This window comes from Sminthopsis crassicaudata, chromosome 2 (genome assembly GCF_048593235.1).
Source record: "Sminthopsis crassicaudata isolate SCR6 chromosome 2, ASM4859323v1, whole genome shotgun sequence".
In the NCBI taxonomy this organism is placed as follows: domain Eukaryota; kingdom Metazoa; phylum Chordata; class Mammalia; order Dasyuromorphia; family Dasyuridae; genus Sminthopsis; species Sminthopsis crassicaudata.
In genome coordinates this window covers 542,982,285-543,009,784 of record NC_133618.1, presented here as the reverse complement: position 1 = coordinate 543,009,784, position 27,500 = coordinate 542,982,285, and the positions used below count along the sequence as shown (strand labels likewise).

General features: G+C 35.8%; 1 protein-coding gene across 8 annotated transcripts in view; it reads right to left on the bottom strand.

The window, feature by feature from the left end:
• CA12 (carbonic anhydrase 12) overlaps positions 1 to 27,500 on the bottom strand; it is a 108,366-nt gene that overhangs the window by 47,223 nt on the left and 33,643 nt on the right. For 5 of the 8 annotated variants that reach the window (XM_074294889.1, XM_074294886.1, XM_074294884.1 and 2 more), the window contains exon 2: positions 23,844 to 23,864. The exons of the other annotated variants lie outside the window; for them this stretch is intronic. Coding sequence is in view for 4 of the 5 variants with exons in the window: in XM_074294886.1 (XP_074150987.1) it covers positions 23,844 to 23,864 (21 nt within the window). In the remaining variant the exon portion in view is untranslated. The remainder of the gene's footprint in view (positions 1 to 23,843; positions 23,865 to 27,500) is intronic. 8 annotated transcript variants of the gene reach the window in all.

The following is a 27,500-nucleotide window of genomic DNA, read 5'->3' as shown; positions in this document are numbered from 1 at the left end:
GATTCAACTTAGATCTTAAGTTATGTGTTTTCTTTTTCTTCAGTTCTTTAAGAATTAATGATTTTGTCAGTATGGGTATCTCTCTCCAAAGGAGAGTTCAACACCTTTATAACTTAGTAGATGGTCTGTGTTAATTACTAGGGTAAGAAGATACAGCATGAACTTTTAAAAACTTAGGTAAGCAGCTTCTTGTCAAACAATTTGTCTCTAGGGCTGTATAAGAAGCTTTGCCAGCTTAGCAGTACCTGCCAGGGCTTGTGTTCCCTGGCTCACATAGTCTTTGAGGGTCACCTACACACCCCAGGGAGGCATTAAAGTAACAAACATCTTTATTTGTAAGCTTTTATATAATAAGACTAGTGTGAATGCTGAATTACTATGAGTTATGGCAAGCACAAAATTAGCAAGCACTATATTATTAATAATCCTAATAGTCAGGTAATTCTTCTGATATCTATCCTACACTCCTCTTTCTTTCATTTCAGTCTATTTTCTCAGTCTTTCCTACTGTGGGAAAAGATCCAATAATTATTTCATCCCTAATAATTCTTATGTAATAGCACTATTATTAAAGTCATTTTCAGTAATTTTTAAGTTAATTTCAATTCCTCAACTTCTTTCAGAGATACTTTTCCCAAACTTTTAGTCAAATTTTCCTTTTTACTTCCCTAGAAAATGAATTCTAGTATTTTTTGTATACATATCTTTTTTGCTTCTAATAGAGGTGAAAGATATTGATTTATTACGTGAGACTGCTTTTGCTTATCAAGATCATATTAATATTTAAGATTTAGTTCAGCAGTCCCTTTTTTTATAACTTTTCTCAGTCATCCCATTTAAAAGTTGAACATCTCTACGTTACCTCAGTAACTCAGCTGTATACCGTGCACATTTTTAATAGGATTTATCACTTTCTGTCTGGTTTTGTAGTTATATATCCATGTGTTTTAAATTCACAAATAAATCATAAGTTTGAGAATGAGAACATTTTTGTAATCTCAGTGCCTGGCACATAGAAGACAATCAATAAATATTTTTTGAATGAATAAATGGAGGCTTTTTTCCTGAAGAAAAAAGATATACATCTTCTAATTTAACAAATAATCCTGGACACAAAAGAAATATCCAAGATGTAATTTATTTATTCCTTATTAAGAATTTATTAAGTGCCCAATACATGCTAGGAGCTTTGATAGGTAGGAGGTATTATGAAGGAAAAATTATTAATATTGAACTGGTTTTAGGCACAAGTCTGCCAGAAATAATTTTTTATTACTTCAACATTAATCTAATATCTGAGTGTTTCTATCTTAGAGAAAAAAAGGGAATAGTTCTGTCCTACCCTACCTTATATTCCCACCATTCTCATGTATATCTCTACTGATATCTTTATTAATTTTTACAAAGTAAATTTGACATAATACTTATAAGAATCTTAAAGAAAGAAAAAGTCATAATGTGGTAAAATACAGTTTGGGGTTAACATCCCAAAACAACAAATACTTAATCTTCAACTACTCAATTTCTGCCTTGATCCTTTCCTTCAAGGATCAAAAGAGCCTCTTCCCTGAAATCAATATCTATATTGCAATGTTTTATGAATAACAGAAGAGGGCACTTCCCTCAGAGTGAAAAATGATGATATTTCCCTTAGGTGGTTCATACATAGCCCAACCCCTTCTGGAGATGGGAAAATGGCCAGAGGTACTCTTTGTACAAGATTTGGTTTCCACCCTTAATCCATTTCCCTAAGAAAGACCTTTTGTTCTATCCACTTTCCTAAAGGGAAAGAATGGAAAGTGTTTTTAAGCTAGAGAAATACTTATTTCTTAATATCAGTAGGGAATATGAAAAGTTTTTTTTGGTGTTTTTTTAAAAACATGCTTCCAGTGGATTAAACACAAAAAGGAAAAATAGTGTCTTCTCTCATGCAATTAACTTCCTAAAATAATTCTTTACACCACTATATAGTATTCAAAAGATCACTAACTTGTCTCACAATTTTAAATTGCACCATAGTTCTTGAGGTGGATGGGATCTGAAAGTTATTCTAGTTCAACCCTTCTATGAAAGAATTATGCACTCTAACATGGCTGACTAGTGATTGTTCAGCCTCTGCTAGAAGACTTCCAAGAAGGGGGAGCTTAGGATCTTTTGAGGCAATCCACTAGGGAAACTTTTCCTGACATGGTATCTACATTTGTCTTTTTGCTGTTTCCACCCATTGCTTCAGGTTGTGTCTTCAGTGACCAAACAGAACAGACCCAATCCATCTTCTAAGTGACAGTTCTTCACCTACTTGAACCCAGAGCTATTCTGTTTCGCTAAATCTTTTCTAGATTAAACATCCTTAGTTCCTCCAGTTGATCCTTATATGGTGTAGATTGAAGAGCTTTCAGCATCCTAGCTGCTCTTTGCTAGATGTAAACCAGCCTATTGATGTTCTTAAGCCATGGAATGCTGGACCAAATGTGAAAGTCCAGATAAGATATGATGAAAACAGAACACAATGCAACTATCTATCCCTTTTCTATTCCTGGAAACTGCAACTCACTAACCCCTTCAATATACAAATGAGGAAACTGAAACCCACTGAGGTTAAGCAACTTGTTCAAGATCACACAAAAAATATCAAAAGTGAAGTTTTAATCCAAGTTCTATGATTAGTGTTCTTTCTACCATACTACAATGTCTCCAACCTTTTTTTTTTTTTTAATTCAACATATATCTACATTCTGTGCTAAGTCCAAGATTTTTCAAATGGATATTCCTCATAAAGTACTTTAGCAGAGATTCTTAGCCTTTTTTGTGTATATGTCAGACTGGTGAAGTCTATGGACTCCTCAGAATAATGTTTTTAAATTAGTAAAATAAATGTACATATATAAACAATTATATTGAAATATGATTCTCAAACATAAACAAGTTCACAAATCTCAGGTTAAGAATTCCTTCTGTACAATCTTAGTATTAGTGATTCAACATCCATTTTCTTTCTCTGCTAATTGATATTATAGGAAAGCTGTCTTTCCCTTTAAGAGACTGACAATAATATCTAGCATTTATATACAACTTTAAGGTTTGCAAAGTGCTTTATAAATATTATATAATTTTATTTTCACAATAAACTGAGAAAGTAGGTATTATTTTTACCCCCTTTTACAAAAGAGGAAACTGAGGCAAAATCAGGTTAAATGACTTGCCTAGTGTCACAAAGTTCAAACTTAGGTTTGTTTGGGTTTTTTGCAGCTATATGAAGCAATTCAATATTAGTCGTTTTGTATAAGAAGACTTGAAAAAAAGAAAAATGAAACAAAGAAAGTGGAAAATTACATGCTTCAGTTCAAAATCACACAATGTCAGGTCTTTCTCTAAAAGTGGATAGTATGTTTCATCATTAGTCCTTTGTGGTTTTCTTAGATCATTGCACTTCTGAGAATAGCTAAGTCATTCACAATTCTATATCAAATAATATTGCTATTCCATGTTCACCTGGTTCTATACATTTCACTATGCATCAGTTTAGGTAAGTCCAGGTTTTACTTAAAGCATACTGGTTGTTATTCCTTATAGCACAAAAACTCAGATGGCTGGGAGCCAGCTGACTTTCGTATATCAGAAATAGCATTCTTATAATCAGCAGGATGATTTCAGAGAGGTCTGGAGAGACTTACATGAACTGATGCTGAGTGAAATGAACAGAACCAGGAGATCATTCTATATAGTAACAAGTTATACAATAATCAATTCTAATGAATATGGCTCTTTTCAACCATGAGATGATTCAGGCCAGTTCTAATGATCTTGTGCTGGAGAGAGCCATCTGCACCCAAAGAGAGATGGTGGGAACTGAGTGTGGATCACAACATAGTATTTTCATTCTTTTTGTTGTTGTTTTATTTTTGCATTTTATTTTCTTTCTCATTTTTTTTCCTTTTTGATTGGATTTTTCTTGTACAGCTAGATAATTGTATACATATATATGCATATATTGGATTTTACATATATTTTTACCATGTTTAACATATATTGGATTACTTGCCATCTAGGAGAGGGAGTGGGGAGAAAGGGAGGAAAATTAGAACACAAAGTTTTGCAAGGGTTAATGTTGAAAAATTATCCATACATATGTTTTGACAATAAAAAGCTTTAATAATAATTAAAAAAATGAAATAGCATTCTTTCAAAGCAAAGGCTGATATATTATCTAAAGTTAGCCTTCATACTGGAAGGAGACCAAAATGGCAACACTATGTTGGGGTCAATGTACGGTGTGTCCAACTGTGACTGATCAGACCAATGTGAATTTCAAATGCTCTACCACATGCCAGGCACAAATAATCCATTTGAACATTTGGAGTAGATATGGTTCTAAATGTGCACCTCTCATATTTCTTTTGAGATACTACGATTCTGCTCTGCTCATAGAGCAGAGTGCCTTCTCTGATGCCGGTAGAGGCGTATTGACAACATACAACTCTGGGAAGCAGCTAAAGACCCTCAAAGGAAATTTGTTTTGAAGTGCACATGGTGTGGAAAGGGAATTGGCTCAATATTATTTCTTTTCAGATTTACTTCCATTCAAAGATTCTAAATGCCAACAGCAATCTCTTGGAAAATGCAGCAATTTTTTCAGTGCTGGGAGTTCCAGTGAGGAATGTCCTTTATTGATAGTTATCAGCACCTTCTCTAAAATTTATAGTCTCAGAGGGTATCCTGGAGCAGTTAAGTGATTCACCCAGAATCACACAATCAGTACGTGTCTCATCAGGACTCAAATGTAGGGTTTTCTGATTCTCTCCACTACATAAGACTGTCTGTCTCCTTTTTGAAAATAAAGGATGCATGCCTATCCAATCCAAATATAATTATTATTTATTAAGTGTCCATACCATGTAAGGCTATATGTCAGAGACCATGCAAGACAAAATGAAAAATGGTTTACCCCCATGGGACTTACTTCTCTTGGATGTGTGTGTACACACACATGACTCAATGTCATAATTTAGAACCCAATGTATGTCTTAATTTCTCTTGTAATTAATCCACTCCAGACTCGGCCCTATCACCTCTGCATCCATATCCTCTCTCCTGCCCTTCTAATCCTTACATTTCAACTTCTCACTTTGGGAACAGTCATCAAATGTACATTAACATTCTAGGAAAGGACATGGCAATCAATGGCCCTATTGTTATGCCACAGTCTCTTTGAGCTGTTCTATCTCCGTTTCCCTGCACTAGTTTCCCTCATTGTCCTGACTGAGTTTCCCTGAATTGTTCTCTCAGTTTCCTTAACTGTTCTGCCTCAGTCCCTTAAGTCGTAAAACCCGCCTGGTTCATTAAGACTGAGGACCATTTTTGATCAAAAACTGAGAAAGAAAATTATAGACCAATTTCCTTAATGAATATTGATGCTAAAATCTTAAATAAGATATTAGCAAAAAGACTTCAGAAAATCATCCCCAGGATAATACACTATGATCAAGTGGGATTCATATCAGGAATGCAGGGCTGGTTTAATATTAGGAAAACTATTAGTATAATTGACCATATTAATAATCAAATTAATAAAAACCATATGATCACCTCAATAGATGCAGAAAAAGCATTTGATAAAATCCAACATCCATTCCTACTAAAAATGCTTGAGAGTATAGGAATAAATGGACTATTTCTTAGAATAATCAGGAGCATATATTTACAACTGTCAGTAAGCATAATATGCAATAGAGATAAACTGGAACCTTTCCCAGTAAGATCAGGAGTGAAACAAGGTTGCCCACTATCACCATTACTATTCAATATAGTACTAGAAACGCTAGCCTCGGCAATAATAGCCAAGAAAGAGATTCAAGGAATTAGAGTAGGAAATGAGGAAATCAAACTATCACTCTTTGCAGATGACATGATGGTATACTTAGAGAACCCCAAAGACTCTGCTAAAAAGCTATTAGAAATAATTCAGAATTTTAGCAAAGTGGCAGGATACAAAATAAATCCACATAAATCCTCAGCATTTTTATATATCACCAACAAAATGCAACAGCAAGAGATACAAAGAGAAATTCCATTCCAAACAAATGTTGAGAGTATAAAGTATTTGGGAATCCATCTACCAAAGAATAGTCAGGAATTATATGAGAAAAATTACAAAACACTTGCCACAAAAATAAAGTCAGATTTAAATAATTGGAAAGACATTCAGTGTTCTTGGATAGGCCGAGCGAATATAATAAAGATGACAATACTCCCCAAACTAATCTATTTATTTAGTGCTATACCAATCAGACTCCCAAGAAACTATTTTAATGACCTAGAAAAAATAACAACAAAATTCATATGGAAGAATAAAAGGTCGAGAATTGCAAGGGAACTAATGAAAAAAAAGTCAGAGGAAGGTGGTCTAGGTGTACCTGATCTAAAGCTATATTATATAGTAGCAGTCACCAAAACCATTTGGTATTGGCTAAGAAATAGAACAGTAGATCAGTGGAACAGATTAGATACAAAGGACAAAAAAGGGTACATCTATAGCAATCTAATCTTTGACAAACCCAAAGATACCAACATTAGGGACAAAAATTCATTATTCGGAAAAAACTGTTGGGAAAACTGGAAATTAGTATGGCAGAAATTAGATATGGATCCACACTTAACATCATATACCAAGATAAGATCAAAATGGGTCCATGATTTAGGCATAAAGAATGAGATAATAAATAGATTAGAGGAACAGAGAATAGTCTACCTCTCAGACCTGTGGAGGAGGAAGGAATTTATGACCAGAGGAGAACTAGAGATCATTATTGATCACAAAATAGAAGATTTTGATTACATCAAACTAAAAAGTTTCTGTACAAACAATACTAATGCAAACAAGATTAGAAGGGAAGTAACAAATTGGGAAAATATTTTTGAAAGTAAAGGTTCTGACAAAGGTCTCATTTCCAAAATATATAGAGAACTGACCCTAATTTATAGGAAACCAAACCATTCTCCAATTGATAAATGGTCAAGGGATATGAACAGACAATTCTCAGATGAAGAAATTGAAACTATATCCACTCACATGAAAGAGTGTTCCAAATCACTACTGATCAGAGAAATGCAAATTAAGACAACTCTGAGATACCACTACACACTTGTTAGATTGGCTAAGATGACAGGAACAAATAATGATGAATGTTGAAGGGGATGTGGGAAAACTGGGACACTGATACATTGTTGGTGGAGTTGTGAAAGAATCCAGCCATTCTGGAGAGCAATTTGGAACTATGCCCAAAAAGTTATCAAACTATGCATACCCTTTGACCCAGCATTGCTGTTATTAGGATTATATCCCAAAGAAATACTAAAGAGTGGAAAGGGACCTGTATGTGCCAAAATGTTTGTGGCAGCCCTTTTTGTTGTAGCTAGAAACTGGAAGTTGAATGGATGTCCATCAATTGGAGAATGGTTGGGTAAATTGTGGTATATGAAGGTTATGGAATATTATTGCTCTGTAAGAAATGACCAGAAGGAGGAATACAGAGAGGCTTGGAGAGACTTACATCAACTGATGCTGAGTGAAATGAGCAGAACCAGAAGATCACTATACACTTCAACAACAATACTGTATGAGGATGTATTCTGATGGAAGTGGAAATCTTCAACATAAAGAAGATCCAACTCACTTCCAGTTGATCAATGATGGACAGAAATAACTACACCCAGAGAAGCAACACTGGGAAGTGAATGTAAATTGTTAGCACTACTGTCTATCTACTCAGGTTACTTATACCTTCGGAAGCTAATAATTAATGTGCAACAAGAAAATGGTATTTACACACATATATTGTATCTAGGTTATATTGTAACACATGTAAATAAAATGTATGGGATTACCTGTCATCGGGGGGAGGGAGGGGATAATTTGGAAAAATGAATTAAAAAAAAAAAAAAGACTGAGGACCATTTGCTCTAAGGTTATAAATTGTCAATGGGAGATGAGGAGCAGATCAGACTTTCTGGCTCCTAGCTCCTTCTGCCCCCGAGAATTTATGACACTGCCTCTCTAAAATATTCCAAAAGATAAGACTATCTCAGATACTTCACTGACATCTTTACTTCTGTTATTCAAACATTCTGACTCTGGCTTTTAGTAAAAATTTACAGCTTCCCCCTCATCCTGACAGAACCAAGGCTTCTAACTTTTCCTGCTCTTCTTCCTTTCCTTTGTCTGAAAAGCTATAAAAGTGTTTATCGTTCCCCCATTCATTACTGGATACTTTGAGACGAGAGTCCTGTCCAGTCAATTAAACTCTCCAATTAATATTAAGAAACTCTCTAATCTCTATCTTGCCTCAGTTTCTCTGGCATTACACTGTGACTCTTATCATTCCTTTATGGACTGAAACACTCCTTCCTGGCCACTACTCTTCTATATAGGTTATTTTCTACTGATATATAAGGCTCTTGGGGGCAAGAAACATCTTTTTTTTGTATTTGTATGTCTGTCACATAGTAAATGTTTAATAAAATATTCATTCATTCATTCATTTATTCATTACTGTGGCTATCCAACTAATTATTTTCCTTTTTTCCCCACAATAGTATTTTATTTTTCCAAATATGTGTAAAATGTGTAAAATAGTTTCCAATATTCATTTTTATAAGATTTATGTTTTCCAAACTTTCTTCCTCCCTACCTCCCCATCTCCAAGACAGCAAGTAATCTGAATGGTTAAACATGTACAATCCTTTTAAATATATTTATATATTTGTAATATCATGCAAGAAAAAATCAGATCAAAAGAAGAAAAAATCATGAGAAAGAAAAAGCAAACAAGAACAACAACAAAAGATGAAAATACTATGCTTTGATCTGCATTCATCCTCCATAGTTTTCTCTCTGGATGTGGAATGGTATTTTGCTTCCCAAGTCTATTGGAATTATCTTGCAGATCACCACATTGCTGAGAAGAGCTAAGTTTATCACAGTTGATGATCACATAATCTTGTCACTGTGTAACTGTATTCTCTTGGTTCTGTTCACTTCACTCAGTATCAGTTTGGTTACTAACTTTCTATTCCTCATTCAAGACTTTATCACTTTAGTTCTCAAATCACAGGGCAGTCCTCTCTGCATGTCCTCCATTCCAATCTATTGTCCCCAACCCTCATTAGCTTAGCACAGAGCTTGGCACACACTAGGGTCTTAATATTATTGGAATGGATCAGATTATCAGTTTGGTCAATTCCCCAACTCTTATCTAGTACAGAACTGAGCCAGTATTATCCTAATAGGAAGCTGTTTGATATCTCTTCCTAAATGGGGACTGATATTAATAATATCAAGGCAGGAAGATGCCATAGTGGATAGAGTGCTGGACCTGAAGTCAAAAAGACTTCTCTTCCTGAATTTAAAATTAGCTGTATGATTTTGGGCAAGTCACTTAACTTTGCCTCCTTTTCCTCATCTGTAAATGAACTGGAAAAGGAAATGGTGAACCAATCCAGTATCCTTGCCAAGAAAATCTCAAATAGGTCCCAAAGAATAAAACACAATTGAATTGACTGAACAATAGCAATGTCAATAATATGGAGTGATTTGATTTGACATTTTCAAATGCAACCACATCTTTTTTAATCCACATTTTTTCAGTAATATGTTGCAATAAACCATATCAAATGCTTTATCTCAACAGACACTAAGTCTATTGTGTTTCTTTATCCCTTGAGCTTTTTAATCTTAATTTTGAAAAATCAAGCTAACTTGGTATATTGTAGGTTTTTTGTTTGTTTCCTAGATTTGTTTTGGAACTAGACGTATAAATTCATAGCTTTGGTGTCTGGTGAGGAACTCCCACTACCAGTGCAAATGGCATTTCCTCTCAGAGGACTTCCAGTCTCAGAGGAGTGCACTGGGCACTGAGATATTAAGTGACTTGTGTGTGACAGTGTGTATCTTGAACTTGAACCCTGCTCCTACTGCCTCTGAGGCCAATTCTCCATGCACTGTAGTGCCTCACACTGCCTAGACTGGTTTATTTTTGATCAAATGACATTGTCTATTGAATTTTTATTATCTTATTTTTCCCTAAAAACATTTTTAAAAATTAGTGGGGCAACTAGGTAGCACAGTGGATAGAGCACCAGCCCTGAAGTCAGGAGGATCTGAGTTCAAATGTGACCTCAGACATTTAACAATTATTACTTGTGTGACCCTGGGCAAGTCACTTAACCCCAATTGCCTCAGGGGAAAAAATTAGTCATATAAGTAGTTTCGTGGAAATAGCATGAGGCCAAGACTGCAGGAACCCATGTTCTTGTCTTGCATCTGCCAATATCTGGTTTGTATGACTGTGGGCAATTCAACTCAACAAACATTTATAGAGTGAGAAATATAATGTGATGTATCCACAAAGACAAAAATGAAACAATCTCTGCCCTCAAGGAGCTTGCCTTCTACTACAATGCTTCTTAAATTTTTGTTTGTTTGCCCAAGTCTTGGGATTTCTGAATAGTTTATATAATATTGGAATTAATTTTTCTTTAACTATTTTATAGAATTCACTTGTGAATCTCTCTGGTCCTTGGAGATTTTTTCATAGTGAGCTCATTGGTGTCTTATTCAATCTTTTTTTTCTAAGATGGGGCTATGTAAGGATTCTGTTTCCTTTTCTGTTAATCTATGTGATGAATATTTATGTAAATATTCATCAACTTTGCTTAGGTTGTCAGATTTATTGGCATATAATTGGATAAAATAGTTCCTAATATTTGCTTTAATTTCCTTTTCTTTGTTGGTAAATTCTCCCTTTTCATTTTTGATACCGGTAATTTGCTTTTCTTTGTTCTTTCTTTTTAAAAAAATCAAATTAACCAATGAGGTGTTGAAATTCCTCTCTCTTTCACCTTCAAGACTTAAAGTTGAATAGATAGGCAGACTTGTGCCCTTCCTATAGATTCCCTATCATCACCATCTCTGTGACATTCCTGTGGAGAAGAACAAGTGGCAAATTGCATTTTGTTTTGTTTGAGCTCTAATAGTTTATAACATTAGCTGCAAAATTCAAAAGGAGTCAGATTTACATTGGAGGCCACCTAAGTAATTGGTTTATAATTTATGATGGATATCTGATATATGGATACATGAAGATCAAAATTTCATGATAGACTATTTGTGAGAGCCACTGTTCTACTGAGTCACTCCTGTCATCTCTGTGGGCCTCAGTTTTCTCCTGTATAAAGTGAAGATTTTGTTTTAGATGGCCTTTAAGCTTTTAGCACACATTATGTATTAAAATGCTTGTTGACTTGACTTGTCTTTCCAGCTCCAATACTTAACTGATTCTAAGATTCTGCCAACCTTAAAAATTCTTCACTTTAACTTATGATATTGATTTCTCCCTTGCTTACTCCCAACAGTGAGTATATTCTTTGCCTTCCCTGCACACCTGAGTTTGTGTAAGTCTAATGATCAGAAAAAAAAAGAAACCCAGCAGCTTAAGAGTTGCTTTCATAATATCATATTCAATAACTCTCATAAAACCAACTATAACTCTCAAGTTTCTTCCAGACTTAGGATATTTTCTGAGGAGCTAACAACCAAGAGCTTCAAAAAAAAAAAAAAAAAAAAAAAAACCCAGTCTCCTACCCAGCACCATTATGACTTTTTATAGCAGGTAAAAATCAAACCACACATATGTTAAAAACAGAAGAGCTTCCCGAGTCACTGGAGAGAGTATTTCAAGCCACTTAACTATAATTCTATTAGCATTGTGTTGTAGATAAGTAACTGTTTCTGTTCTACATCCTGAAAAGATACAAAGCTCATATATCAGCTTGATGGAAACCTTTTAAAAATCAAGATTTCTTTTCAGTTTTATTTAGCTCTGGATTTGTACTGAGCTAACTTTTCTAGTATATCAGAAGTGAACTAGCAAACAAGGAATTTTAGCACATATGCATATTATTTTACACAACAAAATTGATCCTGAAAAATTGTGCACAGGCCAAATTTATCTAAGTTGAATATTTTAAATGAAACAGGTGAATAAACAACATAAAGGAATTGTAGCAGGAAATTACATATTAAATTTTAAAAAACTTTTTTCAATAATTCTCATATCTATCTTTCAGAGCAACAGTGACAAACCCATAATGCTTGTTCTCTTTGCTCTTCATACTGCTATAACAACAATAACAATATTAAGCATTTATGTAATGCTTTGTGGTTTGTAAGGGCTTTACATATATTATCTCAATTGATCTGCACAACAATCCCAAGGAGGTAGCTGTTTATAATGTCCATTATTTTACAGATGAGTGTGGCTGAGAGACATGAAGTGACTGATCCAGAGTGACATAGCTAGTGCCCAAGGCAACTCTCTCCATTCCATCACCAATCTCAACTTAAAGCAAACCAAAAAAGAAAGAAAGAAAAAAAAATAAAAACTAGATGCAAACTACATATGGAAGGTACAAAAAAACCAAGTCAGCCTTCCCCAAATTGAAAAGAGCAAGAGTTTTTTTTTTTTCTCATAACCACTGGTTATGATTTTTTTAAAATATCATTTTGATGAGATCTGGAAAGGAGATAGTTTAAGATCAAAAGAGATAGACCAAGTACCAGCAGAAAATTCCTTTTTGGGAGAGGGGGATGGAGATAGCAACAGAGAATTCCTGTCTTATTTACAAAACTCTCCGGAACCTCCTTACATCACTGCATCTGAATGACTGTGCTCATGTATAAAAATCTAATCTTAGCAAAATTGGCCTTGTACCTTGCTGCCATTTAGCATTTGCATTAGAAAACCCTTCGGTGTTTCCATTCTAATCAATAAAGACTTTGTTTTCACACACCATTGTGTGAATTCATTCCCTAAAGGACCTGCTCTTTGGGACTTTGGGAAGGAGAGAGAGATAATTAGACATCCCAAAAGGAACTGACCTATCTCGGTTTAGAACCTCAGTTTACGCCTCATCAATTTCTTACGTGTAGAAGAATTGCACATGTTTATCACATATTGTATTGCTTGCTGCCTAGGGGAGGATGTGGGATGAAAGGAGGGGGAAAATGTAGAACACAAGGTTTTGCAAGGATAAATGTTGAAAAGTATGCATATGTTTTGAAAATAAAAAGTTTTAATAAAAATTTTTTCAATTAATAATTTTTAAAAAAAACTAAAGAAATACATCCAAAGAAAGCTTTCTACAGTCACCTTTGCAAAACCTTAAGTTCTAAATTTTTCTCTCTTTCTACTTCATTCCTTCTTTCCCACAATAGGTTACACATTGTGCAGTTCTGTATTCATCATGCTGCATAAGAAAAATCAGATTAAGAGGGGGAAAACCACGAGAAAAAACCAAACAAGCAAACAACAGCAAAAAAGATGAAAATACTATACTTTGATCCATATTCAGACTCCATAGTTCTTTATCTGGATGCAGATGGCTCTTTCCATCACAAGTCCAATTAGTTAATTCTCAATAAAGACAATAAAGAAAATAATAGTGCAAGGACTGCTATTCATCCTGGTGACCAGTGATTAGTGCAACTATGGATGAACTGGAAGAGAGAGGAATAGAAAAGTTATCAGGATTGAACAGCCTAGCTTGTTCTCCTCCAAGGCATTTGTCTTTGCCAAGTCCTTAGTAGTTGGGTGTTGTTATTTCCTTTTGACTAACCCAAACAATTTTTGTTCCTATGCTGAAAGACAGAGATATATGTGTTTTATCTGTAGCAACTATATTGATATGGATCCTGGAGACTGTGACACTGATATTTATCCTCCTAGATGGTTACCAACAGACCTGAAATTGTCAGGCTCTGGTTCCCATTCTTATCTGTGTAGCTGAGCATATTCATGAGTTCATTGCTTTTGTTCAATTCCCAGAGAATAAACATAGATGAAGATAACAGGTTCCTAACCCTAGAACTGAGAGGAACTTAAAAAGGCCTTTTAGTACAATTCCTGCATTTCATAAATGAGGATACTGAGGCCCAAAGGAATTAAGTGGCTTGCCTGAAGCTAAGGCACTAAGTAGAAAAACAGGTATTTGAATCCAGGTCTTCAGATTTCAAACCCAGAGCACTTTCTGCCTCATAGGCCAGGAGTTGGGAGCCATCAAAATTTTAATTTAATTAAATGCAATTAATTTTAATTTAAATTAAATTTAAACTTTAAGGTTCTTGCCTTCCCTGGTTGCTAGCAGAACTAAATGGAAATTGTAGTCTAATATGTGCATATATTTGATCCTAATCTGCTCATGTTTTCTCTCATCATTTTAATTAAACACATTATGACCTTCATAGAGGTGACCTGGTGAAGTGCATGCTAGAGATGAGGAAGAAGGGGACTAGTAGATAGGTGAGAATATAAATGCAGAGATTACACACACACACACACACACACACACACACACACACACACACACACCCCTTTAAACTGAGGTGAGAATTTAGTCCAGTTTAACAAAGAGATGACAGCTAACTACCCTGAGATTCTCAACTGAGAGAAAGGGGGAGACTGATCAATACCCACAATGTTCTGCTGATTGCAAAGATTATACCCCCAAGATCCAGAACCCTGGAGGCTTGGGAGCTACAAATATGGATCTTTGGTCAGTATAGATAAACTCAGCAGGAATTTCCCAGTAATAAGTGAAGCTCTCTCTGAAAGATATTACAACCCAAGTGCTGCAATTCAGGAAAATTAAGAAATAATTACAATTGGGCATATAACAGAGTATTCACACAAAACTGATGTAACAGAACCCAGAATAACAGGCTAGAACTTCAATTAGAGAGTAACTGAAATTATAGGGTAGATTCAATTAATGATAATGGGTCAGATTATTGTCCTTAACAGAAATCCCCAGAGCATAGGAATAGGGCTATGTTTACATGGGGGAAAGCATGCCATGAGTATTTTGGTCCCTCTTTCCTAAAAGATCTTTGTTGACTTCTGTCAATGATTATACAGACTACCCTCCTCCTCTGGGATACAGGCAGGGCCAAGCATAAAGGCTGCTGTGTTCTTTTAGGCTAAGTTATAACTCTAAACCTTTTGTGAAGACAAGTTATCCTTAATTAAATCAGTTCTATGTAATTGTACTAGCTCTCTAATTGATGTGGAACTGGGATTTGGGGTAACTGCCATTTTAAACTCATTTTAACTCCTAACAAAACCTTTTCTTTAATGTTGTGGTTTCTGTTTGAAGATATCAATGCTTTATCACCACAGAAGAAAAGATAGCCAATAAAATGGAGGGATAAGGAAAGTGGAGGTTTTTTTCTTCTCAGTTTTCTGATACTTTATTTCACGTATTTCTATTATGGTATTTGGTAAGGATCTTTTGGGAGTGGTAAAGGAATATGGTGGAAGTGTGAATATTATAGGTTACTATCTGGCAGATACAAGAAAATTGTGTGCATGTATGAGAAGGGGAAGTGCCAAATTGGAAAGCACGAGAAGCCTGGGAGACCAAGAATGTAGTTTGGTTTCATGGTGAATTAGGATCTCCATAGGGAATTCTTCCAGCACTGAATCCAGCAGCAACAGACATGTTCATAAATGGGTATTAGGGAGGGAGAAGGGAAGGGCAAGGGTAAAGAATAGGAATTAATGTGTCCATCAAATTATAATCCTTCTTCTCTGAGTATCATTTCAGCTCCAATATGGACAAGGCATAGGGGAAAGAATATCTGGCAAACAAATATGCAGTCAGAAGGATTTGGGCTCATAATCTATTTCAATAGACTTATATAGCCCTGGGCAAGATGCTTACCTTCAGTTTTCTTAACTATAAAATATAGGGATTAGGATCAATGGGACCTAAGATCTGTTTTCCCAATAATGAAAATGATTGACGACGATAATGATAGCTCTTAAAGGCTTCCAAAGGATTATAACCTGACTGAGACATGAATACATTCTTTTTCCTTCTCTTCTCCTTCTCTAAACTCCACCTACAAACATATCTATTACTGCTGGAAAATAAAGTCACAAATGAGGAAACCGAGGCTCAGAAAGAGTGATTTGCCCAAGGTCAGACAGCTAGTGTCTGAGACAAGATTTGAATTAAGATCTTTTTAACTCCCATCTAACACTCTACCTGTTCCACTATACATAATATACAAGCTTCTAAAAATCAAGAATCAAATTTATGCTCGATGTAAGTAGCAAAGATCCATCATGTGTATCATGTGCTCTTCTATATAAATATTTTATTTTATTATATAATAATATATATTATATGTATTAATATATTTTACTATATATTATTTATATATTGTATTATATATCATAATTTATTATAATATATGTCATTATATGTTAAATATAAATATGAAATTACATGAAAATATAAATATATATTTTCAAGTTGTTCCCTTTAATGCGTTGGTTTCTAATTTGGAAACTTCTTAGCATAAAATAGTTCTTCCTACAGGTCAGATCACCTACTCATAACTAGCTCTTACAGTAGTGGAAATGTTTTCTTGGAGTTTATAAGTATTTTTCCTTTACAGTAATAAATTGTTAGAATTAAACAGGATCTTTGGAGATTTGGCTCCATCATTTTGCAGGTTAACTCAATCACCTAAGTTAAAAATAGAGCTAGGACGAGTACTCAGGTGGTCTCTTGTCTACTAACCCCACACAACACTGCTGTAGACAAGCAGCTGCAGCAGAATTCGTATTTGATTTCTTTTTTTTTTTTTTTTTTTTTTTGGTGGGGATGGCTTATGTAGCACCATCCACATTCTCTCATGCCTCACTAGTAATCAGAGAATGATACAAGCCTAGTTGTCACCTCCATCATCATGAATAGGGACCTAGCTATCAGAAGGGAAAGAATCCTGGCTGTCTTGAAGTTGTGATCCAGAGAGTAGAATCATACAAATCTGTGTCCTGGGGAGCCACTTCTGAAGTCAGTCTGGAGAGTTACTATCCAATAATAGGTCCTTGCGTACTTCTAAAAGGACATTATTATATGCTCTAAGCTGTAAGAGTCTCTAAGAACAGGATGATGACTCAGCAGCGTTTATGTGGAGTTCTACAGGCACCATGTCTGTTATCTTTGCATCTTCTCTAGCACGACTTAGCACAGTGCATCATGAATACCAGGCCCTTATGAGGATTTTCTTTAATGAACCAATGCATGCTTATTGGGAAACAGGCCATGTATGGCATGGCTTTGACTAGAAGCCCTACATGTTTAGAAACAAATTGCTCCCAGCAATTTGCTGCCAGCTCCAAGCAATTCTGGGCACCAGGGAAAGGCTGCCGGTTAAGACTTGCTAATTGCCTTTTCTGTAACCCATATCCCCTTTCCTCCACCCCTCTTTGTAAAAAGGTAGCTCTTCACCTAATTTACTTTTTGTCTTCATTACTTGACGCCCGCGTAGTATCCAGCTCTGTTCTGGGCTTTCTCTGCAAAAACTTGCTCTAGTTATAATATCTTGACCTCCATAGCAGAAGGGTGATATTGAAAAAAGGAAATGGATTTTTTATATTTGAAAAAGTTTCTGGAAGCTTTCCTCTATGCCTGGACTGCTCTTTCCTTACCTTTTCCTCTTGGAGTCACAATTACATGTAATTGTGACTCCAAGAGGAAATGTTAAGAAAAGAGATTTATTTTACATTATTTTATTTATTAATTATTAATAATTATTAAATTAAATATTTATAATATTTACCTATTATTTTACAAACCAGGAAACCGAGGCCAAGGAAGATGAGTGACTTGCCTGAAGTTCCTCAGAGTTAAAACTTGAAGCCAGGTCCTCTGGCTACATTCTTAAGGTTCTGCTCCACTATAACATCCTACCTAGCTTTAGAAAGCATCAAGATGAGAGCACTGGACATGGAATCAGGAAGAGCTCACATCTAGCCTAAGCTTTAAACCCCCCCCCCCCAGGCAAGTCACTTAACCTCTGACTTGGTTTCCTCATCTATAAAATGGGGATAATAATAGCTCCTTCCTTCCAGGGGTTGTCTAGAGGATCAATGGAGATTTTTTTTTTTTAAAGCATCTTATAAAAGTGCTATATAACTGATAGCTATTACCATTACTATCATTACTATAGCTCCATTCAATGCTCACCTCAGAAATTGCCTCATACCCTTCCTCCTCAAAATTTTCTATTTACTTTTCTGAGTATATAATTATATTTATTTTTCTGACTACATATTGTCTCTAATTTTTGTATTTACTTTTCTGAATACATATTGTGTCCTACTCCTCCTAATATATTAAACTTCTTGAGGTCAGGGATTACTTTGTCTTCATATCCCCAGTGTCTAAAATAAGCCCTTACAATTAATCAAAAATGATTTATTAAATGCTGTCTCAAGACTTAGAAGTACTTGGCATATAACAAATATTTACTAAACATTTATTAAATCAAATCAAAATGGTCAATATGGCCTGAGGAAAGCCCTCTACTTCAGGGAGTACCATAACAAGCTTCATGCAGCAATAGCACCTACACACACACACACACACACACACACACGCACACACACACACTCCTACAAAGAGTGCCTAGCATGCAAATTCCTCCATTCTTTATGCAACAATCTGACCCAGGACATAATACCTTTACTTTTAAGTCAGATGCTTTATTAATCATTACAATATATCTTAGAAACAAGGAGGGGAAAGGGGGAGGGAAGAAGTATACTCATATGCTAAATTATTTTTTAACAACAAATACCCAGCAACACAGAAACTTTCTAAAGTGTATTATCATCATTAAAACAAACAAAAAGTAATGCCTTTTACAGTTAATTTTCACCTCAAATTGAGCCTTCCTGCTCACCTCTAACTTTAGAAATCCTAGTTTCAAAACCCAGCTCAAATACTGCCTTCTGTAAAAGACCTTCCTTTCTCAGTCTTTCAGCTTCTAGAATTTTCCCTGTTAGGGTGACCTTCCACCTGCTCTGTAGGTATTTCTTCTGTACTTATGTCTTTATGTGTTGTCTCCTCATTAGAACGTTAACTCCTTGAAGGCAGGGACTGTTTTGGTCTTTCTTTGTATCTCCAGCAGCTTAGTAGGTACAGGGTAAATCCTTAACAAAGATTTATTCGTTTCCCAAAGGTTTCTCCTGAGTGCTTCCTTGATGAAAATTTGTAATTTTCCCTTCTAGTGGGTTCTGTTACTGAAGAAGAGAGAGACAGAGACACAAAGACAGAGACAGAGACAGAGGAGGAGAGAGAGAAAGAATCAGAGAAACAGAGACAGAGACAGAGAGAATGCCATTTAAGCGAGAGAAAGACTCCTAAATATAACATTATGTCAATGCTTGTGTTCCCTACAATTATCCATCTAAGACAAAGATTCTTTACCCAGGGTCTGTGAATTAAAAAAAAAAAAATTAGATAACTATTTCAATATAATTAGTTTCATTTGTAATTCTATATGTTGGAGCAGCTAAGTGGTGCAGTGGATAGAGCACTAACCCTGAAGTCAGGAGGACCTGAGTTCAAATCTGGTTTCAAACACTTCCTATCGAGTGTGACCCTGGGCAATAGACTTAACCCCAATTGCCTCACCTAAAATAATAATAATAAAAGTAATTCTATGTGTTTTATTTTATGCATTTATAAAATTATTCTGAGAAATGGCCCATGACACAAAAGAGGTTAAGATTTCCTGATCCAAGAGAAAAGAAAGGTAATTCCTTTGGATAGTAGCTGAGTAGTATAAATGCCAAATAGTCTCCTCCAGGCTACCTTAACTAATCTAACTATGGTTAAAGACCTACTTCAGAACCATGATCTAATTCCTCCAGAACTCACCAAGGTGTTGGTTTGGTCATAGAAAATGCTAGTGCTTGCAGAAATCTATGCTTTTCTAGGCCATAGGATCATTAGAGACAGGTAATAATTTTCCACTTAAGTGACCCAATAAAAGTCATTTAGAAATCCATTTTGGGCCTGTGGTTGCATAAGGTTTAGTTATGCTTTGTGACTAATGGGCTTGATGCAAAATGAGAACTAGATAGACAATTTTCAAGCTAAGTTAAAATGTTATCTCCTATTGAGCTGTTGTTAGTCAAGAAATGATCCCAATGAATGTAGCGAGGAGGAATAGAGTATGACTTTCATTTAACAATGATTGCAAAGGATAGAGGTTATGGCACGCTTCAGACCACAGCCACAACTGTGACAACTGACAGATGACCAGGAGGCCAGGAGAGGGATCATGATGGCACACATAGCGGCTGCATTTAATCATCCTAGTCTGAATGAATAAGTGTAGACAAGCGGGGAGGGGAGTATAAAAGAAATGTGACCCCCCATCACTGTCTCTGAATTGAGAGATAAGATAATCAAATTTAGAGCTGGCGGAGGCCTTAGGAATCATCACAACCAAACTTCTCTTTGTATAAACAAGGAAGAGAGGTGGAGAAAAATGAAGTGACTTTCCCAGATTTTCAATTTTCATTTTCTGAATTCAATCCCAAGATCTCTGATTCCACAGCCGACATTTTTGGCACTATCCCAGGGCACTGGCCCCTGACTTTTGCTGTTGTTTTGAAGAAAATCAAGGCTAAACTACACTTATTCAAAATGTGTTCCAGAATATAGCGTGTTCCTATATGGATGAAAGCTGGGTGGATAGAGTACTGAGCCTGGAGTCAGGAACAGCTGAACTCAGATTTGACCACAGACAATTACTAACTGTGCATTTCACTTGATCTCTATCTGCCTTAGTTTCCTTATCTATAAAATGGGGATAAAAATTACACCTCCCCCCCCAGGGTGGATATGAGGACAAAGATATTTGTAAGATGTGTTGTACCCTAAAATGCTCCATAAATTCTAGCTCTTAAGATAGCAAAGTGGCACAGAAGATAGAGCACTAAACCTGGAGTAAAGAAGACCTGAGTTCAAATCCAGGCTCAGACACTTAATAATTCTGTGATGTTGAGCAATGCATTCATTTCTGTCCGTCTTAGTTTCTTCATTTGTGAAGTGGGGACATTAATGATACCTACCTCCCAGGATTGGTATATACATCAAATGAAGTAGTATTTGTAAAGTACTTCTCAAACCTTAAAGAGTTACATAAATTCCTAGCTATCATCATTATAATCATCATAATTATAATGAGAAGTCATGAGAATGAAAGCTTTAAATAGGATCATGTTGAGGAAATGCTAACACTATAAGGCACATGGAAGAAAATGCCCATGCTAACTTAAATAATATTAATATTTTAGGCTTATATGCTCTATTTCAAAGAAGAATTATTATCCTCTAATGAATGAGTGTCTCCTCAAAGAAAAACATACAGGATAATGGACATTTTAGTTTGAGCCAAGAGCAACTAGCCTTGAGGGGAATAAGCAATGTGTAAGAAAGACTCTATTATATGCCCATTTGAAATTAACTTTACTTCCTTGGGTTCTTCAATCCTGTCCATTGTACTCTGTTTATATATGTATGATCAAAGGTTGAGGTTTTGTCAGTTCAGCAGTCACTTGGTCCAATGCCCTGTTTATCCCAGGCGAACACTAGAACAACCCAGAGGCCCAAGAGACACAGAGAAGCATATTAATGAATGTCGTTATGCTACATAAGCCACAAGTGCAGAGGATTAGACACGTGACTGGTTATACGGCAATGGCCTCAAAGGCAGGAAGCCTCTGCTAACGCTTACAGTGGTGTAACTATGGGCAAGTGACTTCTCTGACTCTCAGCTTCCTTTTTTTGTAAGATGAAGACAAAGACTGGGCCTGGGATTTCATTGAAATATGAAATTCTCAGCTGAGGAAAAAGCCTCTACCCACATAAGTCCATCCCTTCTCTGCAATGTGTAGTTGACTTGCCTGGAACAAGGGTGTTAAACTCAAATGGAAAAGGGGCTTCTTAACTGGAGGGATCCCTTTGGGCCACATTTTGACTTAGAAACCACATAATAACATTATCTGTGTTCTCCTATATTTTTATTTTCTTTGTTAAATATTTCCCAATTCCATTTTAATCTGGATCAGGCTTCATTCAGAAGAGTTTTATGGGCTGCAATCATGTTTGATAACTCTGGTCTAGACCACTAAGGGTTCCATGATATGCCCTGGGTCATCCCACCAGTGTCAGAGATGGGACTTAGACACGGGTCTTCTTGCCTCCATACCAGCTCTCTATCCGGTACTCCATGTTGCTTTTCATCTGTAAAATTGGGGCGATATCAGTCCAGTCATTTTGAAGTTTAGATGAGATTTTATATATATACCATGTCCCAAAATCTTCAATGGCTTAAACTGCACCAAGACTTCTGAGATACCATGTGCATGGGTGTCAGGGTGCACATGTATGTATATATTCATGCACACATGTATGTGCATACATACATGGTATGATATAAATATCACAAGATCATGTTGTTAGATCTGGGAAGGACCTCAGAAGCCTAATCTAGTCCATCCCTTTCATTTTACAAATGAAAGTACTAAGATTCAGGGAGTGACTTGTCCAAGATCACGTGTATCCTACATGGGATTTGAACCACTATTATTCATGAACCCAGTGTGGTTTCTATTATAATAAAATAGGTAAAGAAATGTTACAATATAATTCTTCCGATTTTCATTTGATATAACAGCCTCTGCTGAGGTTTCGTTTTAGAAATCCAGGTCAAATATTTCTCTCCCTAGACTCTGCTTCCACTGAAATAGTTGGCTACCCTGCTAGAACATTACCATATAGTTACGACAACCCATATCTTCAACTTCTGCTACATCTAAAGAAAGAGCTCTTTTTCATGAATCATTTGATCTTGGATGTTAGCAGATTTGATATTCCCTGAGCCGTCTGTCCCCAGTTCAGCCTTCCTGCTGTTTTTTTTTTTTTTTTTAAACAATGTAACCTGTATCAATCTCTTCTTCTCTCACTATTTCCAAGTAGTCATTATTAATGATCCTTATTCTATAGATACAGCCACTGTGCTTGAAGAGATCTGTGGTCATATGCCTATGGTCATATGAAAAATGAGTGATGCTGTCTCTTTACTTCCCAATTCTGTCCTAACCATTAAATAACATGTTATTTTCATTTCTACACACCAAGCAAGCTGAATTTATTGGGATCTTGCAATTCTGCCCAAAATGGAGATCAGGAGCAAAAAAAACCTTTCACATTGAATACAGATCCAGTGAAAACTTTACTGTCTATAGATCAGATGTTGAAGGAACAGGGCAGGATGATTGACTGATTCCTATGAAATATAATCACCAAAACTTTGGTTCTTAACCTTGGGCAGATAGGTGTCTGAGGATTAAGCATAAGAACTTCTAGCTTCCTTCTCACAGGGCAGCAAAAATCTTTTGTCCTCTGTCTCCTTCAGCCAAATTTTCAGAAAAGCTCCCTTTATTTGTTATTAAGTAGAAAGCAAACCTATCTCTGGTGAAAAGAGGACTACTACTTTCATATATTCCCTTCTAGAGGCTACTTGCCCAGTATCTGTAACTCTGAACACTCCTTTCTCATAGGAATCCTTGTGAGGCTCTGGAAGTCATGACGTGATGCAGAGCACTGGTAGGCTGATAACCGAGGCTGTTCAATCCTCTGGAGAACAGTATGTAACACAACTCTCCTGAGCGATAGGAACCAAGCAGGGAACAAATCTTTCATAGAAGTCTTTGTATTTTCATTTAATTATGAAAGCCCTTGGGTTCTCAAGGGACCAGCTCCAGGATTGTTTCATTATACTTTCTGATTGCAATGATAAGCACTCCCATGCCCTCACTGTATCTCCCTACTCGCTTCAGAATATCACTCTTCTTTTCTGACATCCTCTCTTAAGGTCAACCCTCTCCTGATGAATGGAATGAAAAGTCACTACTTACCAACATAGGTCCACTTTGATCCTGCAAAACAAAATTAAAACGTGTAAGTACAAGTTAAAAGAATAGGGAATTTTATTATTGAGAAAATTTGACTTGGGGGGCATTATAGCTATTTTCAAGTTTCTAAAAGGCTCTCCTGTGGAAGAGGTTTAAACTTGTTTTACTTGGCTCTCAAAACTAAAAGCAATTGGTGGAAGTTTCGCAGAGATAGCTGTAGGCGCAAAGTGAAGAAAAATTTCCTAAGAACAATGGAAAAACAGTGATACAAAGTAGAACGGGCTACTTGTTTAGGAAGAAATGCTACTACTACTAACAACTTACCTTTATGTATCTCTTAAAGGTGTGCAAAGCACCTTATAATTAGTCTTATTCCTTCCTCACAACAACCTGGTAAGCGTCAGGAGCAAAACTCAAACTCAGGTTTTAACACTTTCTATCCATTCTATCCCATGCTTTGAAGGCTCTAATAATGTAGAGGACAAAAATGACAAGTCTATCTTCAAGCACCTTACATTTTAATGGAAGGGAGGAGGACAGATTGATACAACATGAATAAAACTGTATATGCAGAATAATTCAAAATAATTTTGAGAATGGGAAATGTTAACATCAGGGGAAAAGAGGAGGAACAGAAAAGACCTTATTTAGGAGGCGACCCCTCAGCTAGGGTTTGAAAGAAGCCAATGATTTTTTGACATGGTAAGGAAAGAATATATTTCATACTTGGAAGATTATTCCTGAAAAGAAGATGGAACACAGTATGTGAAGACCTGTCAGACAAAATTTGACTAGAATATCAAGTGTATGAAGGGAAATAATATGGAATGAGACCAGAAAAGTATATAGGAACCAAGGCAAGAGTGAATTATTAATGATTCTGGAGTAGAGTGAATACAGATTTAGATCCATGTTTTAGGAATATCACTTTGGCAGCTGTAAGGAAGAGATTGGCAATGCGGTATCGTTGATTGAGAACTGACCTCTAAACCAGGAAGATCTAACTGATGCATAAGGGAAGTCACTTAATTTCAAGCAGCACTTTGAGTCTATAAATTATATAGAAGGTACCAATTTGCATTGGCAGAAGCAGGTTTCTTATCTAGGAGTTCAGTAAACTAAAGAAATCACAGGTCTAGTCCCTGACTTAAGAGAGGATATAGATTGGGGAAAGAAAGAAATGGACTGGAGGCAGAGATCAAACAGGATTGCATTATTGCAATAATCAAGTCATGATGAGGGTTTGAATGAGAGTAGGACCTGGGTGAATGGAGAGGGGAGATAAATAGAGGTAAGATCAACAAGATTTGGTAACCGTTTGGAAGTAAAGACTGAAAGACATGAAAGAGATGGACATGTCTCCAAGACTGTAAAACTGGGAGCCTAAAAAGGTGATGGTATCACCAATGAAAGTTTGAAGAAGCATGGATTTGGGGAAAATATCGAATCACTACCACAATTTCCCCTTGGATCTTGGCAAGTTTAGTTGTCTATAAGACATCCAGGTGGAGATTTCTAGCATGCAGATAATTTATTTCTATATTGTCTCTCTTACTGGATTGTAAGTTCCTTAAGAGCTGAGGCTGATTTGGCCTTTCTTTGAATCTCCAGTGCTGGGTATGGTGCCTGATACATAGTAAATGCTTAATAAGTGCTTGTGGCCAAGGACAGAGCTTACAGCTGGATAGAGAGACCTTGAGAGTCGTTTACATAATAATGATCATTGAACCTATGACAGCTGATTAGATAATCAAGAAAGAAAACTAAACAGGACCAACTTAATTTTTTTTTTTTTTTTTTTTTACCAACTTAATTTAAAAATACATTAAATTAAGATGAAGGATGATGCGCAAGTGTAGCACAGTTTGTGGCTTCTTTGGCAAATCAGCTATTTTAAATTAAAAAGTCTGCTTTTCCTGGGCTCCTAAATAGGAACCCTGCATCTGTTTGGTTGTTTTTGTCTTGACTTGTGAATATTAGCAGCCCCAAGAGCCATTTCAGAGAATCGTTTAAGTGGGAAGTCTTCGCTTTCTAGTTATCTTTTCTTCTCTTCAAGGATTTTCCAGGGATAGTAGACTTTTAGTTCTATCACATATACCTTAGGAAAGTCAGTTTACTCCTATGAGCCTCCATTTCCTCAGATATAAAATGAAGTGGGGCAAGATCAGTAGTGTCAAACTCAAATAGTAAGGGGGCCTCTAATCTATACATAAGGATCCCTGTGAGCCACAAATTTACTTTGTTTTAAAAAGTAGTGTTTCTGATGTTTCATTTAATTTTTTATTTTGTTAAATATTTATCAATTATATTTTAAAATAGTTTTGGCTGCATGCACATGTTTGACACTTTTGGATTTGATGATCTCTAACTTCCCTTTCTGTTATATGAGTATAACTAAATTCAACTCTCAATCCCAAAAAGTATTTGTAGTCTACAACAAAGAATCTATAGGAAAAAAAAGATCCTCCCCACTACTATTCTTTGTTTATTTATTTACTTTTAATACACATTGCTTTATGAATCATGTTGGGAGGGAAAAATCAAAACAAAAAGTAAAAATCATGGGAGAGAAGAAAAAGAAAGAAAAAAGAAGTGAACATAGCATGTGTTGATTTACATTTAATTTCCATAATTCCCTCCCCCCCCCCCCCCCATGCAGTTGGAATTTTCTATTGAGCCTTTTGGGATTACCTTGGGTCTTGCCCTTTTTCTGTTTTATATTAATATGCTGTTGTTCCTGATCACATTCCCTAAAGCCTCTTCTTCCTTTTTCTCACTGCCATCTTTTTTTTTTTTTTTTTTAATCCTCTGTATTTCTTGCCTTGATGTTTTAAACAACCTCCTAATTTATCTCTCTGCCCTAATTTTTCCCTCCTCCAAATCATTCTACATGATTAGGATGTTATCTAATTACTTGGTTGCTCTTTCTTGGAGACATATTTTAAGCTCCCATCACTGCTTTGCTCAAAGACCTTTCCTATCTCCCCACGATTGACCAATTAAAGTTTATACTCTTTAGTACAGCATTCAAGGCCTTCCATAATTTAGTTCCAACCTATTCTTCCCCTTATTCCCAATATTGCCCCATAATACAGTTGTATCCCAGAAAAATTAAATTAGCATTACCCCATATACTTAGCATATACTTCTTAACACCAACAACTTTCTCAATATCTAGACTACCCTTATCTCTGCCTACTCCATCTTCATCTATTGAAAACCTAGTCATTCATAAGGATATATAGTTCAAATATTATCTTCTTTGTGAAGCTTTCTTTATCCTCACTTGATTGAAAGGGTATAAGGATGGATTTTAGAAGAAGTGGTTGTTGGGGAAAGGGAGAAGGTGGCAAGAGACAGGGAGACTAAAGTGTAGCTTGGTCTGGCATTTCCTGAAATAGTGTTTCTGGAAAGGCAGTTATCAACCAGGAAAACCTTTTCCTTTCCTCTCTGGGACAGATTTTGGAATGGCCTATGTATTACTATGAATTTAGATGAACAGTGTTTGGCTGAATCTTCTATGTGAATTAGGAATCAAACTGAGTTTCTCTAAGAGTGGTTCTGCAGATTTTGGGGATGATGGAATAAGATCAGACGTGTGATTATCAGCAAATAGAGATTGCAAGTAAGAAACTTCCTATACCAATGAAGATCTGCACT